This window comes from Scomber japonicus, chromosome 7 (assembly GCF_027409825.1).
Source record: "Scomber japonicus isolate fScoJap1 chromosome 7, fScoJap1.pri, whole genome shotgun sequence".
NCBI classification, from domain to species: domain Eukaryota; kingdom Metazoa; phylum Chordata; class Actinopteri; order Scombriformes; family Scombridae; genus Scomber; species Scomber japonicus.
In genome coordinates this window covers 16,683,151-16,701,033 of record NC_070584.1, presented here as the reverse complement: position 1 = coordinate 16,701,033, position 17,883 = coordinate 16,683,151, and the positions used below count along the sequence as shown (strand labels likewise).

Here is a 17,883-nt window from a genome sequence, read left to right as displayed (position 1 = left end):
CTGAGGGACCGAGAGTCATAATTCTTCTCTTCCTTCTCCTCTTCACCCAACGTCACAAAATGTACCGGTCTTGCAGGGTGATAGAAAGAAATGTAAAAAGCCTTGTGAGTCTGTTCTGTCGTGTCCCATTTTAACCCCACGGCGGTCGTCTCCACCATGTTTGTCCCGAGGCTCAGAACTGGGAATGGTCCATCTCGTCCAGCCAGGAGGCGGGGCTGGTGGGGAAGTCTGGGTATCCCGTACTGCTGCCTGTGGAGAGGTCTGAGGTGGGGCCTCCCGCCATGGCCCTTAGGGCCTGTCCCACCCCGCCCGGCCCCCCTTGCGCCACCAGACTGTCCATGCTGAAGCCGAGGTTGTTGAGGAGAGGGGTGTGGCCAGGCAGTGAGGTGATGGAGGAGGGCGACTGAGGGAGACCGTAGGGACTTCCTGCTCGTATGTCGTGGTAGGGTTGCCCTGCTGCGTCTACAGAGAAGCCGCCATTCAGCACCGCACTGTTAGTCACGTCCCCGACACTCCCATAGAGCCCATTGGTGTGGCCGAGATCTGACAGCACCTGGTCGTCTGTGGAGGAGATAGCATCGCTTAGCATGAGGGGTGTAAAAAGTTTGACACGTCAACATCGCTGTCAACCGTGTGAACATTATATAGTTGTTATATTTCAATACAGTTAAGTGCTTTTATGAGTGAGATTTATTGCTGCAACATTATGAGGATTTCATGGAGGGAGGTGAACCAGCCACTGAAGTATCTGATAAGCATTTCAGTTTTGTGAGTGAAAAGTGAATCTACTCTAACAAAAGAGATCTGTACGTGTGCAGATGTGCAATTACTGCAGTAAAAAATATTTGTTTCCATCTCAATCCCTCCCCTGGGCGGCTTCAATAACAACAATGCCTCAGAGCGCTTTCTCTCTAATTGACTAAAAGCCTCACATGCTTTATAGAGTTTCTGTCACCATGTTTTCATTTCTCATAAAAACGGCCTTCTTTTTAAAAGTGGCTAGAGGACTTTTATGACTACCCAAAATGGGTTTGGTGAACATTAAATAACATAGGGATGTCTAAAATGTCGTTTGCATCCCACTAAGGACCCTCTCTCTTTTTCAATAAGCTCCATCGTGGTGACAAACTGAGGCAGGAGGATGCGTCAGTGACTGCGGGAGGAGTGAGGGGAATGTAGGATGAGAGTGCCATTTTGGATTTGCCTGAGAGCAACACCACACACTGAACAACGCAAGAAAACAAATGAATTGCCACAAAGCCACATTCAATTGCTGCTGCACTCAGAACCGTGTCATTTAGCAGCTCGTAGGCTCCCCTAATCCCATTAGTACAACAGCATGACTGACAAATTCCCTTTCAGGAATCTCTCTCTTAAGCAATAAAAGATATGTGCTGCAGACAATAGGTACCTCTGAAGCTCAGTTCACTGTCACTGAGGCCTGCGTCATCAGCTGAGCTTTCCTTCTCAACCTTAGGACCTCCTCGGCTGCGTTTAACACTTTTATAAAACTGAGTCCAGCGATGTCGACCTGCATCTTTCTTCAAACGCTTTTCTTTCGCTCGCCGGTTCTGGAACCACACCTGAAAAAGATGATAATTACCATTTATTATTTTTTTCTTCTTTCTCTCACTGTGAAAGGGTACAGGGTACAAGGGGTAGCTAGGTATGGGCTAATGTAAAAACCCTAGACGGAGATATTGACACATCTTTTTGTGTTATGTGCCCTATAACCTCACCAAACTACACTGGGAAAATTATTCAAATTTAAACTAAAGTAATAATATTAACAATGACCTAGTTCTATTGAAGTGTCCCAGTTGGCCATGAGAGTGTGACGGTTTTATTATTTACACATTTGCTTTTCCTCAAGTTACAAGTCAAAATGTCAGCTGTGAAATAGGCCTGTTGATAACAATAACCTAAAAATGAAACACACATTTCCAAACTGCATTGCAAAAAGCAATAATAAGTAAATATATATTGTATAAATTAGAAAATGAACATAAAAGCTATCAAATCAAGGTACAAAATATTCAAGTTTCATTAGTACAAAGTTAAAAACAATTGAATGAGGTCATCAATAAAAAAAGGTTTAAGGGTTTAGTTTAGCCAGCTTGAACTCCGCTGGTAGGTTGTTCAAAAATCTGGAAAACCTGATGATGAAGGCTGGTTTTAAAAATTTAATCTATATTTGAAATATACATATATGCGAAAGCAACATCAGGAAACTGCCTAATGACCTCAGATTCATTTAGGGCTAATTTGTGATGTAGTTTAATGAAAAATAGAGCCAGTCTAAAGATGCTCATATCAGTCTGCATAATGTCTCAGCTGGAGATGATAAAGAGTTTTTTTGGGGACAAGGAGACATAAAGAGACAAATCCTCTACCTGCACTACTCTCATGTCCAGCCCTGTCTCAGAGGACAGCTGCTCTCTGACGTGGCGTGCTGGCTTCGGCGAGTTTTTGTAGGCACTTTTGAGAGTCTCCAGTTGCTTGGCCGTGATGGTGGTCCTCGGTCGCTTGGTCCCCGCCTCTGAATCATCTAAAAACACCATTACAAGAATGAGTGACTTCTTTTTACATTTGTCACGCTGTGTTAACACGCTGTGCCCTCGGCCTCATGTGGAGTATATGTGTGTTAAATGAAGTGAATGGTCATGTATGGAAGTGCATTATTGTCCTTGTGCATCTGTCCCACTCCTACAGCAGAGGACATAAATCTACCGAGCTCAAGTGCCAGAGGAACGGAGTTATTGGGGCTGCACCATATAAGAGCGTTGCTTCACTTTACATAATCAATCAGAGATGCATGGAAATCTCAGAAGAGAGAGAGGGAGAGAGACAGCATACACACCCAGACGACAAACAACATATATCTACAGTGAGTAGTGATTTCACTGCATTGCACAGTGCATTTAGCTTAAAACTGTCAACTCTTTTACAGTGATTTTACACCTACCTCCTATTCATTTCAGTGCTAAATCACCTCTCTGTGATGCTGATATATAATGAACAATAATGAGTCATGATGAATACAATTCCTTCTTTTTTTTGAGTGTGCTGTATGTTCTGGACAAAAATATCTGAATGCTTTTTAGCCGACTAAAAGCTTAATATCAGGTGTTGTTTACATTGTGGGTCCTCGCAAACCTACCGTTTTGTTTTGCTGTCTCGTAATCCACTTTGCACACCAGTCTCCCATCCTCCATGAGGTAAAACTCATCCCCAGTGGCCAGCTGTCTGCTGCACATGATGCAGGCGAAGCAGTGCAGGTGATACACAAAGTCCTGCGCCTTCCGCACAACCTGCGTCGGAGGAATCCCCTGTTGGCATGATGCACATTTTGTTCCAAAACGCCTGCAGGAAGAATGGAGAGGAGAGCCACTGTTAGATATATTTAATGCAAAACACCAGCAGGATAGACTGATATCCGTCTCCTATTTATATCCACTTTACAGTCTGATGGAGAAAGTGAGACCAACCAAGATTAAAATTTCACATGCTAGACAGCTACGTATTTCTTCAACTGCAGCCAAGAATGATGGCACAGTGTCTGTATTAATAGAAGCTCCAGCTGTTGTAGAGGGAAAAATCAGCACTGGAATGCATTTCTGTTAACGATAGACCTGTCCACAGGTTGATGGATGGAGAGGATCAATGCAGTGTGTGCAGTGAGTGTGAGTGTGTGTTAGTAAGTGTGTGAGTATGTTTGCATGTTTATGTGTTTGCAGATGAAGGACTGAGAGCTAAAGAGGAGAAGGAAGAGAAAAAAAAGAGGAAAAAAAGAGAAGGAAAGAGGAGGAGGGGTGCTCACAGTAAACACACCCTGAGGAGAACCAATAAAACACTGACTCAGGAGAGGCTTTAAATCACACAACCAACCCACAGAAATAAAAAGAGCAAGGTGAAGCCTCCAAATCACTGCAGGGAAGCACATAGCAGTGAGTCCATGTGTCTGAGTATTTCTATGTTCATGTATGTGAATGTGTGTGTTGTGTACGTGAGTCACATACAACATGCAAACGCCCCCCTGCTGTCCCTTGGGTCAGCTAACACAGTTAGCTTTCAGTGCGACTCCAGAGCTCTTTAGGTCTCATTCAGGCTCTGAGCATTAAAACCTTTCAAACATGATTTAGTAAAAAGCCTGGATCTGCTGATCCTGTTTTGGATAAAAGTCAAACTCAATTTTCCTTTGTAATGCCTCAGAAATCCAATCGTTCAAGGAAGGAAGGAAGGAAGGAAGGAATGAAGGAAAGAAAGAAAGAAAGAAAGAAAAAGAAAGAACTTGATTTGAATTTTTTCTCTCTCTAATTGGTATCAGCAGGATAAAAGAGTCACTAAAAATGTGAGGTATGTGAATTATAAATATTATTAACAGTCAACACATCCTGAGATTAATTAACAAACAATCCCACATGGTGTCTTGAGCCAAATCATTAAACCCATTTATAGCTAATTTAAAAAAAAATTAAAAATAGCTAATTCAGTTTAGACAATACTCTAATATCCAATATTATTCACTAATAGATGATCAGACCTGCAATCTGAAAATCACTGCCTCAGACTCTCCGTTTTTATTGTAAACAACTATAAATCGCACTGTATGACTTTCTGAAAAATAAAGACGCAACTTAAAAAAATTCAACTCAATATATAATAGAGCAACACCGGATTTAACTAGCTAGGTTGCCATAGCAACATCGATACAATTAGGCAGTTGCCGTAAAGGTTTTGAAAATATTTTTTAAAATTAATTCAAATACTTCACCATACCGTCAGAATCAGTCACTTTATTTCTCATACTAACCCAATTACTGGTTGTAGTAATCAAAATGTTAATTTCTCTGGGTACAAATGTCGCTTCTCAGAAAAAAAACCCATAACTGATAATCGTCATAACCGAGGCAAAAGAAAGGAGAAATCAAAGCAGCAGAGGAATCACTAACTTGAAGAAATCCTCCTTGCAGTAGACGCTTCCTGCCCGGGAGAAACATTTGTCCGCCAGCGGAGTCTGACAGTCGGCACACTTGAGGCACTTGGAGTGCCAGTGTCTGTCCAGCACCTTGAGGATGAACTTGTCCAGGATATGCTGACTACAGCCTGCACACTGAGGGATCTCTGCGAGGGGCGAAGCACAAGGACAGAGGAGAACAAGGTCACACTCAACGAGATGTGGTGCAGAGATTAGCTTCAGATACAGAGAGGAGGAATCTGAAACTCTGAGCACGAGGAACCTCTGATATTCACAGAAATAAACATTGTCAGGAAAGCGTAAAAACTGTCAAATAAAAACCATTACGCTCATGCTGCCATTTGTTAATAGCTTGAAGGTCAGTATTGAATAATAAAATATCTCAGATCAGACACTTAACTTTTTCTCCACGTTACTCCTCAAGTGGCTCATTCATATTATTCGCCTTACATTACATTTAAATAAAGCTTTGTATTTTCTAAAGCTTTTTGTCAGGTGGTTCATGTCTGACACTGTTACAGACTATATTTTATTTGTTTTTTTAAAGGTATCCCCCCCCTACTTTTTAAATCGTTTTAAATTGCGTAATAAATTAGATTTTTGTTAAACAGTAAAAGCACCGGAAGCCATGTCAGTGTATTTTGGATGTGAAACATGTTGACGAACGTGTGCGTCTCTGTCCAAGGTGCTGAACCCGGAGCTGTTTCTCAGCAGCGCGCACACACTTTTTTGATTATCATTGATTTTTTTCTTACTTATTTTTTAAACCAATTGTGTTCTTTTGACGCCTGGTTATCTCTCTGAATGGTGGCGCCAGAGTTTGTATACGAGGTGGCTGCTGCTGGATGTAAATCCGGGTCAAGACGAGATTACATTTCTTTATTTTTGTGTGTGTGTGTGTGTGTGTGTGTGTGTGTGTGTGTGTGTGTGTGTGTGTGTGTGATTGTAGAAAAATACAACCACGATTTTGGAAGAAACAGCAGCAGATCACGTGTGGACAGGCAGAAACATAGACTATATCTATATAATGATAATAACACCTTCCGAGTCCCTAATAGTACCAAATTCTGCAGCATCGATAATCAGACATCAAAAAGATATTAAATGATTGAAAAAAAAACATTAGATGAATGAATGAAATGCTCCATTGAATGTCAAAATCCAATGTGTATTTCCTCTCAAAGCTTGATCATCAATAAACAAATACATTCCTTAATTTGGTTAACACATAAAATGATACACAGCTAATGTACACGTTTATCTTATTGATACTAATTATATAGAATATTGTAGAATGTACAAGCTCAAGAATCAAATATGTCCTTTCACTGAAATAAAGCTTATTTAATGTGCGGTTGATGCTGTGAAAAAAGGCCATGTCCTATCATCTTAAATCAACGACAATCATTTCAATCTTGTTCAGTTATTCTTTTTTTATTTAAAAAAAAAAGAAAAAAGTATCGCAATGCCACATTTTCTTTCGCGGCTTCTCTTAATCAAACACATGATCCACATGATATCCCATAATGAAAAATCAATGTCGAGGAAAAGTGGCCATGCAGAGACCAGTAAAAACACACACACACACACACACACACACACACACACACACACACACACACACACACACACACACAGTTTGTGTGCTGCAGAAGCATCTCGGCCGTGAAATCGTCTTATAATAACCGTCTAAGACTCGAGGTGCCTTATATCTAATCGCATCACAACAAATACAGTCTGCAAAACAAAGCTCTCAGTTATGCAACACGGAGGTTACAACTAAAGGTTTTTTTGTAAATGCATGCAGGCAAATTCTTTAAAATATTCCTCTGATATTACTTAATTTAGGAATTTTGAGAGTTAGAACAATGATTACTAAAATGAAAATATGTCAAAAGACGCCACTTTGCTCGGAGAAAATAAAAGATTCAGATCTCTAATAGTTTGTTTTTCTGAATGAAGTGAAAAAGTCATTTGCAGAAAACATTCAGCACGTTTGACTTCAGCTTGGAGCATTGAAACCACCTGCATGAAGGTTAACAACACAGAGACTAGAAGACCATAGTGTTGACCTGGCTTTGTTTCACTTCAACAGTGACAGACGAAAGTAAAAAATATTATTTAAAATAAATCTGCAGCAATGCCTTGACTTCTTTTTTTTTAATGAAGACGAATCAGAAGTAATTTAATAGTGCAGGATGAAGCTGAGCGGGATCGTTTTGCAGAGAGAAGTGGTGCTGAAAGGAAAGCAGCACGATCTTGGCAACGACAGAGCGTGCACCGTCCAGCCCCGGTGTGTGTGTGTGTGTGTGTGTTCAGGAGGTCTTCCTCATATCTTAGTATTTGTTGCTACTAGTCTCTCCACTCATCACCTTCATCACTTCACACTGCAACTGAAACACGTGGACACATTTTATAAAAACAGCCAAACCGCTTTAGCACAGTTTTTTTTATATAAGAGATGCAGTTTGGCAGTCTCTCCTATTTTTAATTGTCAAATGATTTGTGTTAATTAAACGTGAAGTAAACACTTTATGTCCCAGACTAATAGCCTGCAGGTTAAGGTTTTGGGGTAATTGCTCTGAGTCAGCAGAGCACTCTGTCCATGATAAAAAAAAGTCTAGATAAATTCTCTGTTGCTTTTATTCCTGGAAAAAAAAAATGCAGGTTTAAATCCAGGATGAAGGCTGGCGCTGCAGGGGACTGAGTGGCAGGATCTTTATCCAATCTTTTAATCTGCCTCGATTTATAAAATTAAAGAGCATAAGCCGACCACATATAGGCTCTGTTCCTTTAGTCAGGTTTAAACACTCTGTTGAACAGGCTGGGAGGGAATATATATATTTACACTACACTCAAATGAATGTAGTGTAAAGCAAATGAAACTAGTCTCATTTTTTTTTTTGTATATTTTAGCTAGTTTGAAAACTGATTGCATATTTAGAATTTGAACTAAACCTTTCATTATCAGTGTTTTGATAGTGGCAATCTTACAATTATTTCATTATATTATCCTATTTTACTGTGGATTATTTTTTCCAGGGGTTTTCTATTAGACATGCCTCCATCTGTACATTGACAAACTCCCCTACAAACAATTAGGTCAGACCAGGAATGCATCCAGTTGCACTTCTATCTCGATTGCACGATCAGATTATAAAGGGCCTGGCACAGATTAACACGTCGGGACGAACAGATGTAAGGTAATTCCCTCTCGCCTTTGATGCTGGAAGTAAAAAAAAAAAAAAAAAAAAAACCGCAATAAGATTATGATAAAAATAACTGTGATAAATATTTGTTATTATCCTCTTTTAAATAATGACCTAAACGATTCATTCTGCTTTAAATCCTCCCTAATTGTTAAAATAGTAAAACACAAACTGGCAGCGAGGCCTTACTTCAGAGACGTAAATAATAATAATAATAATTATAATAATGACAACAACAGTGAATCAGGCATTTATTTGACCCAGTAATGAGTGTCAATCAAAGTCAGTGGGTGTTTGTCTGATGGGTGATGACAACTGCGTCTGATCTCTTGACCATGCAGGCTCGTTTACAAATTAACAGCTGCCTGGGAAGACTCGCTGTAAACCTGACAGAGGCTGCAGAGGAGCTGATAAAGTTTGAGACCAATTTCATCATATTAGAAATACTTCTACTTTTTTTCAAATTTTTCAAAAGATGGTACATAATAACCAAGATGCCATCCTTTGCACTAAAGTGTTGCAGCTGCAGAAACCAGCCTAGCCCTGTGTGGCTGAGGAAGATTAATTGGAGTTGCGGGCTGGTCACTGCTTGTCTTTGAGGCCGTGAAACAGTATCATATAAAAGACTCTTTTTGCACACTGAAACATAAGCAGCATGACACATCACCGGCCTGTACGTGACAGTCTAAGTCTCCTCTGCTTCTCCTTAACACAGTAAAGCCCTGCAGCACAGGTTAACACTCGCCAGCCAGTTTCCAGGCTCATCATCGACAGAAAAACAGGAGGAAAATGTCTTACGTTGCAGTGGCACTCCGAGAATCTCCGGTAAACTCTTTACAGGACTCTCTGTCGGTAGGACCGCCGCACTTTGCATCATCGTGATCCAAACCGGGAGACAAACGCACGCACATACACCCGCAACACGGTGGGCGCACTCCCCCGTCCTGTCTTGTGGAGAAAAAAAAGTATGATGATGGTGATGTTGAGGCTTTAAAAGCGGCCTTTCTCCGTTCTGCGTGGTCTCCCTCTCGCTGTCCCGTCAAACGTCTATCCCCGTTATTTCTCTATTCCCGGGATGATGTCCGTGCCGTGCCGTGCCGAGCTGTTTTGGAGTGGATCAGACAGGCTGCTTGGTCCATTCAGCGCTGCAGGGGCGGCGGGGCCTGACGTCACCACAGCAGTGGCTCAGCGGGGGCCAATAGGAGCGCAGGAAGAGGAGGCCCCCGCGGGCGGAAAGCATCCTCCATAGGTGTATGAGCGAGCACAAGAAAGCAGAGGAGGAGAGGAGGAGAGGCGTCTAACATGGTATATGAAAATGTCTCCGGAGAGGCGGGACCTTGTTCCTGTGGAGACCATAAATAGCTCACTGCAGTGGCTCCCGGAGGGGCCACGGGCCAGCAGGGCGAGCAGCGAGGAGGAGGGTCCCAGCCAGGAAAATGAAGAACAGTTTCATTTCACTTTTATTTCCCTTTTTATGAATTAAGACGCTTTATAGAGCAAGGAGTCCAGACAGTATGACTGTGTGTGCAAATTCACATCTTTAAACACAAATTCTCTTCAACACACACATCAAATTCTGGAGTTTTATGGATGATGAGTGATGCTGAACTATTGCACTGGACTAAATCTGACTTTTTTTTTTGTTTTTTTGACATATGAATAGGCTGATAAATGCATTGTGGTTGTAAATATGAGGTTCATGTATATGCATGCTATCATTATGAAGGAAAATAATTCATATTTCTAGGAAAGTATGAATTCACTCAGTTTTTCCCTTAAAAACAGCCCTTTTGCATCAGTGTAAATATCTGTGAAAAGATGTCAGCTGAGTTGACACTAATAGTCAGGCATGAGAACAAATGTGGAGCCACACCAAAGAGGTGATATTACCGGACACAATGTGAGTCAAATTCACCTGTGTGAGCTGTACTTTCCTCCCGGCAGTGGCAGCGCCCGTGCATGCAGCAGCTGGATCTCTGACAGGTAGGATTAGGAGTCTGGGCGCAGTCCTCCTGACACTGTTCATTTCAAGCCCATCGTCTGAGACTTGCTCTCCCGGATAAGATATTCCCCCCGGAGGGCTGCTAGTTCAAGCTAGATGAACTCAATCTTCGCTTCCAATTTACTTCAAGCGTGGAGAGCAAAGCACACAGTGGCGCTTTTTCCCGCCGGTCCGCCAGGTTTGTTTCCACCAACAGTCCCAGGTGTATGTCTGCAGCGCGCGCACACACACACACACACACACACACACACACACACACACACACACACACACACACACACACACACACACACACACACACACACACACACACACACACACACACACACACACACACACACACTTCAGTTTAAACATAATATTAGCTCTACTTCATGTAATTGTGCTCAAATTAATTATAATTTGATTGAAGGGATTTTTTTCAGCAGTATAAATATTATAATGATATCACACTGGATATCAGGTCTACACAATTACACATCTTAATCATTAAAATCATAAACAAAGGCTCTAGCTTTTCTGGGAAATGTCAGAAAAATATAAACATTTTGTCTAGTATTAAAAAAAAATTAAAAAAAATATCAACTGACACTAAAAAGTAAAAATGTGTAATTTAATGAAAAATAGGCAGCATTCAGATTTGGGGGAAATACACGAGGCTTTGCGTGTTCCCAATTCAAAAGAAACGCAACATTTTCTGTTGTGAATGCTGATTTATCCCCACATCTTTTCCCGTATAGTGTATTTCAAAATGTGGACTGTTTATTGTATTGTCACACAGCGCTTATATAGGCTACTGAAGGGACCCACAATCCCATAAGCCGTTCGCCTGTGTGGTTGATGTTTCAAGTGTAATTTAGTAAAATGAAAACGCACATCAAGCTGATTAAAAAAAGGAGGCTGGGATATTACGGGAATTTTATCCAACCGATTCAAAGCCAGTCACCATGAGGCCAGGTGTCCTTCCTTCCTTCCTTCCATCCATCCATCCATCCATGGTGTAGCTACTGTGCGTGCGTGACAATGGGAATCATCTAGTCTTACTTTATTTTTTTATTATACACTTTCCCCCTCAAGATCATTCAATTTATTAAACTATTCAATTACTCTGATTGTTGGTATCGAGACCCTCTTTAGCTGCCCTGGTAGGTAAACAATGCAGATAAAAATGCTCTTAACCTGTCAGCAAAGGGCAACACAATTAGAATAATTGACGGATGCAAAATGCAGAAAGGAAGAAAAAAAAAAAAAAAAAAAGATGTGAGCTCGCACATCTGGTTTTGTGGGGCATTATGGGTGGTGCGTTTATTCGTCGTTAAAATAAAACGGGGGAAAAAGAGACGTGAAATTGAAAAATAAATGCACATCTGGATCTATTCAGTTAGACATTTCCAAACAATATTTATGGCAGCAAATATTTAATGAATAAAATGGCAACAGAAACCACGGTCATATTAAAACTTACAATTATTATCCATCTATTATATTTGAACTTTCTCATAAAGAATCTAATTGTTCACTGCAAAGCCAACAGTCATGCACACGGAAATTTAAATTTAAAAAAGGTCAAATTTTAATTTAACGTCAAATTAAAACAAAAAAACAGATTTAAATATATATTTCAATAATGCAGACTGGTAGAGGTGCAGATGACTGATGTTTGAGTCGATATGAGTAAGGTGTCACTTTAAAGAGGGTGAAAAAAGCTGTAGAGGAAGCAGCTCGGGCAATAATTCAAACTGAGGGCGACTCCTTTGCCACCGCCGTTGACCCAGCCACCTCTAATTAGATCTAATATTTCAGTGGACGAGTTCATTGACATCTGCGATTCACAGATCCATCTTACCAAGCGAGGAGTCAGAAATATAGAAACACATCCATCCTGCAGGGTGAGCAGCCTCACTACCATAACACACGTGTGTGAGGCTGTGTGTCATCTTGCTCTGTGCCTGCAGCCTATAAGCGGCAGGCCTGGTTTATAATGAGCCAAAACATCACAAATGAAATAGGTTGAATTTAATGTCTTTATGCACATATATACAAAATGCATGTGTTAATATTTTGCATATTATTTTCCATTTTTACATATGTGGATCACAGGCACACAGACTGAATTAAACATCAGATGAGCACAAGAGCAAATGCACCTGCCAACACCAAGTCATGTTAAATGTGTGAATTGCTAAACAGCAGTTATTGTAAAGTGAAAGGTGTTATAAATAAAAGCAAAATGCATTACATGTAACTGAGAAAATCCTGATTTTTTTAAAAAGATGAATGTACATCTGAACATGATCGTGGAGACCTACCTAATCACCGCAGCTCGTCGGTGATTCTGTGTCACTCTTCCTCCTCCTCCTCTTCCTCATCTCCTCAGCCATGGCGCCGAGGTTTGCTCTTGTAGGATGAGCTGAAGCTCGCAGACAAACAGCAGCAGTCAGTCCACACACTCTCTCCGTCACCCGCAGACAAAACAACACCAGGTAGCGATGGCACCGTGTCCCTAACCATTTGGTCCGAAAGCAGGAGAGGCACAGGGAGAGGGAGAGAGGCAGAAACCTTAGGAGAGAGCACGGAGAAAATTAAATTGCACTTGGGGGGCAAATTCTATTAGGGAATAGTTATTGTCTCCTGACAGCTCCTGTCCATTTGGGTAATTAGTAGAAGAGATTGGTTGAACAAACGAAATCTATTCCCGTCAGAAATGATATTTTCCAATTCCCCTGATTGAACCTGACCCTGTCGTGCAAAGACGAGGCGGTAATAGGCTCATTTGACTCAAATAACTGGTACAACAGTTCAGCCAAGCCTGCCTGATAAAAGATGGATTGAGATTTTATTCTTTATTTTTAAACACACTGGCAAGGGTAATAAAGGCTGTACTTGTCACAAACGTTATAGTGCATATTTTTACTTTAAAAACATACCAATAATAATTATTAGTATCATTATTATAGATCTGAATGAACAAAACTAACTGCATATTTTAGTAGACTTTGAGGTTTAAGGTTTAAATTCATTGAAGATGTTCATCCTAAATGCTCTTTTGTATGTTAAAAAGCGGTGAACTCTGGGTCCTCCTGTAGAAATGTCTCTGGACAGCAAAGACATTATTCAGCTGTATTATCCAGTTTAATATGAAGTCCTGTGATGCACTGGCACCTGCCCAGGATGTGGCCCTGCTCGCTGCCCAGTGCATCCTGACTCTGTGACTTTGATGAGATAAACCTTGAAGGCAAAAAAAATGAATGAAGGAGATGAGAGAGCCATCAGTTCAGATGTCCCAGTGCTTATTGGTGCAGAATCCCCTAAAAAAAAAAAAAGATGTTTTAAATGATCTAATAAACGTGCATCATAACCAGCAACACACACATTTGACTCATGAAACAATACACATAATTTAATCAGACAAAAATTATACACATGCAAATTTTGTAGTGTTAGATTTTTCCCCATCCCCTAAGAAACCTTAACTTTTAAAATTGTTGCTGAGCTTCTCCACTTTACGTACTAGCTACATACATCTTAATTAAACTTCACCATCATCTAAAGAGCTACAGACCTGAAATTACGTCTATATGTTGACATTTCATATTTAAGATAAGAATTAAAAATGAACGACTCAAAGCCCTTTTTATTACTGACAAATGATTTTAAAGCTCTTTTCATAAACTTAGGATTTTCACAGAAAGAAGAGTGAATCTTCGCAGTGCAACGACAGGAGCGGTGTCAGCTGAGTGAATTAAAACAATGTGACTGACAAGTGTTGGATCCTCTCCAACTTCATTAGCCGAGCACTTCCTGTAAGCGACGGTAACTCTGGGGTTTGAGGGTGGGTTGGGGGGTGGGGTGGGGGGGCTGGAGGGCTGTACGGTGAGACCAGAATAGACTGGAGCAGAACACGGTCAGGGTTTGTGTCAAAATCAAAACAGTGCAGTCGAGCATATTATCAAGGCTTAAATGCAGTTGATAGTAGGAGGTTATTGATTCTCGGGGCTTCATCCCCCCCGAGCCTCCCCTCCTTCCCCCCTGTGTCCTCGCTTCTTCACTCTGCTGTGCACAGATGAACTGTAAGGACTTCAAAGATCCTCCTCTTTCAGTCACTCAGAGCCAAACACATAAAACTGCACTCACAAACCAATAGCTAAGGGAGTTACAAAACTAAAATCAGATAGAATCTAACAAATACCCTCTTCTGGGACCGGCCGGTGCATCAGAGTCTAACTCCCAGTTTCATTTGGTTGAATGTTGGCGGACTGACAGTGCAGTAAAGTGAGTCTCCTGCTGTTACTCTTGGCACGAGCAGCAGCACGCCGATGGTGAGATGAGATGTTTGGTGGGTGGTGAGCAGCAGACGGGTGTCCACATGAAAGGGGGAGGGACTGCCACAGTAAAATGAGATAGATCTGACCCTACTTGACTCCTGCCTTTAAGAGGCTGAATGTTCAAACCAAAAGGGGATCTGGCTTAGTTTGGATGTTATATACCAATACCATATATTAACTTCTTTTTTTCATAATTTATTCACCCCCCCCCCTCCCTTTCTCCCTCCCTCCCTCCCTCCCTCTACCCATCCCTCTGTCCACAGCAGGAAGCTTTATAGTATTATTAAAGTCAGAAAGAGAGATGACAGAAAAATGCATCAGGCCCCTCCTGCATTTTAATATCAATACCGGAGGGGTAATAAACATTGAGGCAGAGAGCATACAGGAGAGGAGCGACTATAAAACCCTACATTGTCTAATTTATGGAAGACAACAACAGGGCAGCAAGGTGAGGTTTTTACCCTTCAGTCTGTCTTTCACAACACAACAACGACTCAGTGCACAACATTTGTTTTCAACAATGTAAAACAGGCACACAAAAAGTTTGGAAGAAAAGTAATCGGGACTTTTTTAGTACCGGAATGGCTCATATAGTACCTGAAGGAGTGATGATGGACGGTAATGTGTGTAAACGGGTAATGTTTCTCTCAGAGGACAGTTGAGTGAGGCAAAGGAGGGGCAAAAATTGTATCTTTTATGTTTTACATGATGACAAAATGATCCCACTTCAAGGTCCATTTTGATGAAGATCTTCATCTGCAGATGGAGTTTGTCCTCTTGTCATTTTTTTTATGAAGATTTTATTTATTTCTCATTCATGTCGGCTTAAAAGTTGAGTCTCAAAGTTCATTCTTGGCTTTGGAAATAGCAGATCACAAACACAGCATTTTTTTTTAAAGAACTGGTTCACACTTTTTTAATGTAGGCCTATGTCTTAAAACAAGAGTTAGGAGCCCAAATGAACATTGAAATAAATTGTTCTTGTCATAATCATTGTTTCTGTTTATGCTGACCATTACAAGATCCCTTCATAATGTGCAAAAATATATTTAAAAGGTTCATCTGAAACTAATATGAAGCTTTAGCCATCCACATTACTCACATCAAGTCAATATCTTTCAACATTACAGTCTTTTTACTGCCAAAGTCCCTCTTTTTGTTATTATACTTCTACCACAGCTCAGCAGGGAAACACAAAGAGGGAATTTGATGCTAAAAAGACTGTAAATGTGGCAGATATCCACTTGATATGGCTAACTAAGACTGCCGAAGACTCATAAAAGCTTCAGATAAACTTCAAATGCATTTTCACAAAATAAAGAAAATCTACACTGTGCATTTTGTCCCCCATCACTTACATTAAAAGCCTTCATATGAGCACTTGACTATTGATTTAGGACAGAATTAAAAAACTGTAAACCTGTCCTTTGAGACTATAATCCTCAACTCCAACAATGTAGACAACACAGAAAAAGACAGAACCCTTCATTCTTCTTCACTGTACACAGACCTGTGACAAATTAAAGAAATGCCTGAATAAATTGGTGAAGAGACACAAAAAAGGCCCTACCTTTCTAATGCTGTGTATATTAACATGGCCCCCAGGTTAAACAGCTGCTGCCAGCTAACTTTAATTAAAGAAAAAAAACCCACAATTGATCAAAGTTTGATGAGTATGAAAATTATGTGAATATACACTAAGACTATGGTCTTCACAGATGTACATTTTGGACTAACATTACACAGCTGAAGTTCAACCCCTGATCTTAGAGTGGCTAAGTCGTGAGAACTACAGAAAAAGAAACGTCTCTGTACCTGTGGTGAGAGCACCGCTGTTAGACAACACAGCAGCCAAAGAGAAGAAATGTGTGTTGGTGTATACAATCCACCAAGGCTAACAATGTAGCTAGCCAGCAGGTAAGGTAGCAGGAAAAGAGGTCGTTGTGAATAGCAATGTTTTCTTCAGACATATTATAAAATTACTAAAATAAAACTCTATACGACTACATTTATGTAATATTAACTTACCTTCCGCTGAAAAATGAACTTTCACAGCATCCGCCATTCATGAAAATGTCAACAACTCCTCCTCACAACTTGAACTTGGAGCTTTCAGAAAATGTCCAACCCCCACGTGAATACAACAAAAGGTTCATATAGACTCTTTTTGTGAACACTACGGTTATCATGACACCATTTAAAGTAAGCATGCAGAGTAGTGTAAACATATATATCTTTTGGCTTCTTTTTGCAACTCCTACCGGTGTTATGTCGAAAGCATAGACTGTATATAAGAAATGGACGTAACATCCGTGACGTCACCCATTGGTTTGTGGACTGCTGCTCGGAAGCCAATAGTATCGAATCTAGGCAGCGCCATCTTGAACATTTCAGGTGCATGCCGGGAAAAAATGAACACGGATTCTACTTATATGGGCATGAGGCGGAGTCATGGACGGACGTATGGGCGGGACCAACGGCGGAGCGGGGAGGCTGCGATTGGTTGCGAGGCTGGATCTCAAGGACATTGGTCAATCAACCTGTCAATCACAACATAGCCATGTAGCCTGCTTTATCGTCAAATATAAAATCAGAGAGGCCAAAATTTCACAAATGAACACCAGACTGCATTGAAGAAGGCTTTAAACTAGCGATTGAGACCATAAACACATTTTGAAAACGTTTACTGAGGTTAGAAATCAAGTGAGAAGTTGGTGAATTCTCCATTGACTTGTATAGAATTTTTTAATTCATTTTTACACTACCTTTGGTGTAAGTCCTTTTTATACCTGATCACTGAATTTGTTGTGTTATATCCCATGCGATTCAATTTCTCAATTGCTTTAGTAGCCTATAACTTTAAAGGCCTGATGTCCAGCTGCATAGCTGTTCACCAAGTGGCCTTATTACACCTTACTATGACACTTGATGTTTTTTTACTTTAACTTGTCACCAGTCTGTCTGTCTGCCTAAATGTACTTAGCTCTGTCTTTCACCTGATCAGCAGGAATGACCCTCAAATTAAATTCCCTGTGCATGTAGAATTGATTTTAAAAATCTGCTTTCTGGATTCAGACCGAAGAGTAAAACACCTCTGAAACAGCCTTGATTTGGATCTGAAGTCTCTGTCCTCAGTGTGAACTGCACCCCTCGGCCTTGGCAAAGCTGCAGACTGAAATTACATAGCTGCCAACTTCCTCATTAACCATCATTAGTCATCATTAGTTTGCAGCTCACAGAGGCTCAAGGTACCTGATATAATGCTTCTGTAGAGTAAGCATCACCGTCTCCAATCCTATAACAAACATAGGTAAACATTTAAACAGATTAATGGATCAGTTGTGTGGAAGAGTACTTAAACCAAACAGA

The 17,883-nt window shown here is 40.6% G+C and overlaps 1 protein-coding gene across 1 annotated transcript; it reads right to left on the bottom strand.

Moving 5' to 3' along the window:
* Positions 1-172: 172 nt before the first annotated feature.
* On the bottom strand, positions 173-9,064 carry lhx4 (LIM homeobox 4). The gene is made up of 6 exons (XM_053322415.1): positions 8,986-9,064; positions 4,953-5,124; positions 3,161-3,363; positions 2,394-2,548; positions 1,412-1,583; positions 173-561 (listed from the first exon to the last, which is right to left on the bottom strand). Exons 1-6 carry the CDS (start codon positions 9,062-9,064, stop codon positions 173-175), a joined length of 1,170 nt encoding a protein of 389 aa, XP_053178390.1.
* Between the last annotated feature and the right edge of the window lie 8,819 nt (positions 9,065-17,883).

Coding starts and splice junctions, on each gene's coding strand:
- lhx4 (XM_053322415.1), bottom strand. CDS start 9,064: ATGATGCAAAGTGCGGCGGTCCTACCGACAGAGAGTCCTGTAAAGAGT. Junction 3,364..4,952: donor TGCAAGGAGGATTTCTTCAA/GTTAGTGATTCC, acceptor TTCTTCCTGCAG/GCGTTTTGGAACAAAATGTG. Junction 1,584..2,393: donor TGGACATGAGAGTAGTGCAG/GTAGAGGATTTG, acceptor CATCTTTTTCAG/GTGTGGTTCCAGAACCGGCG.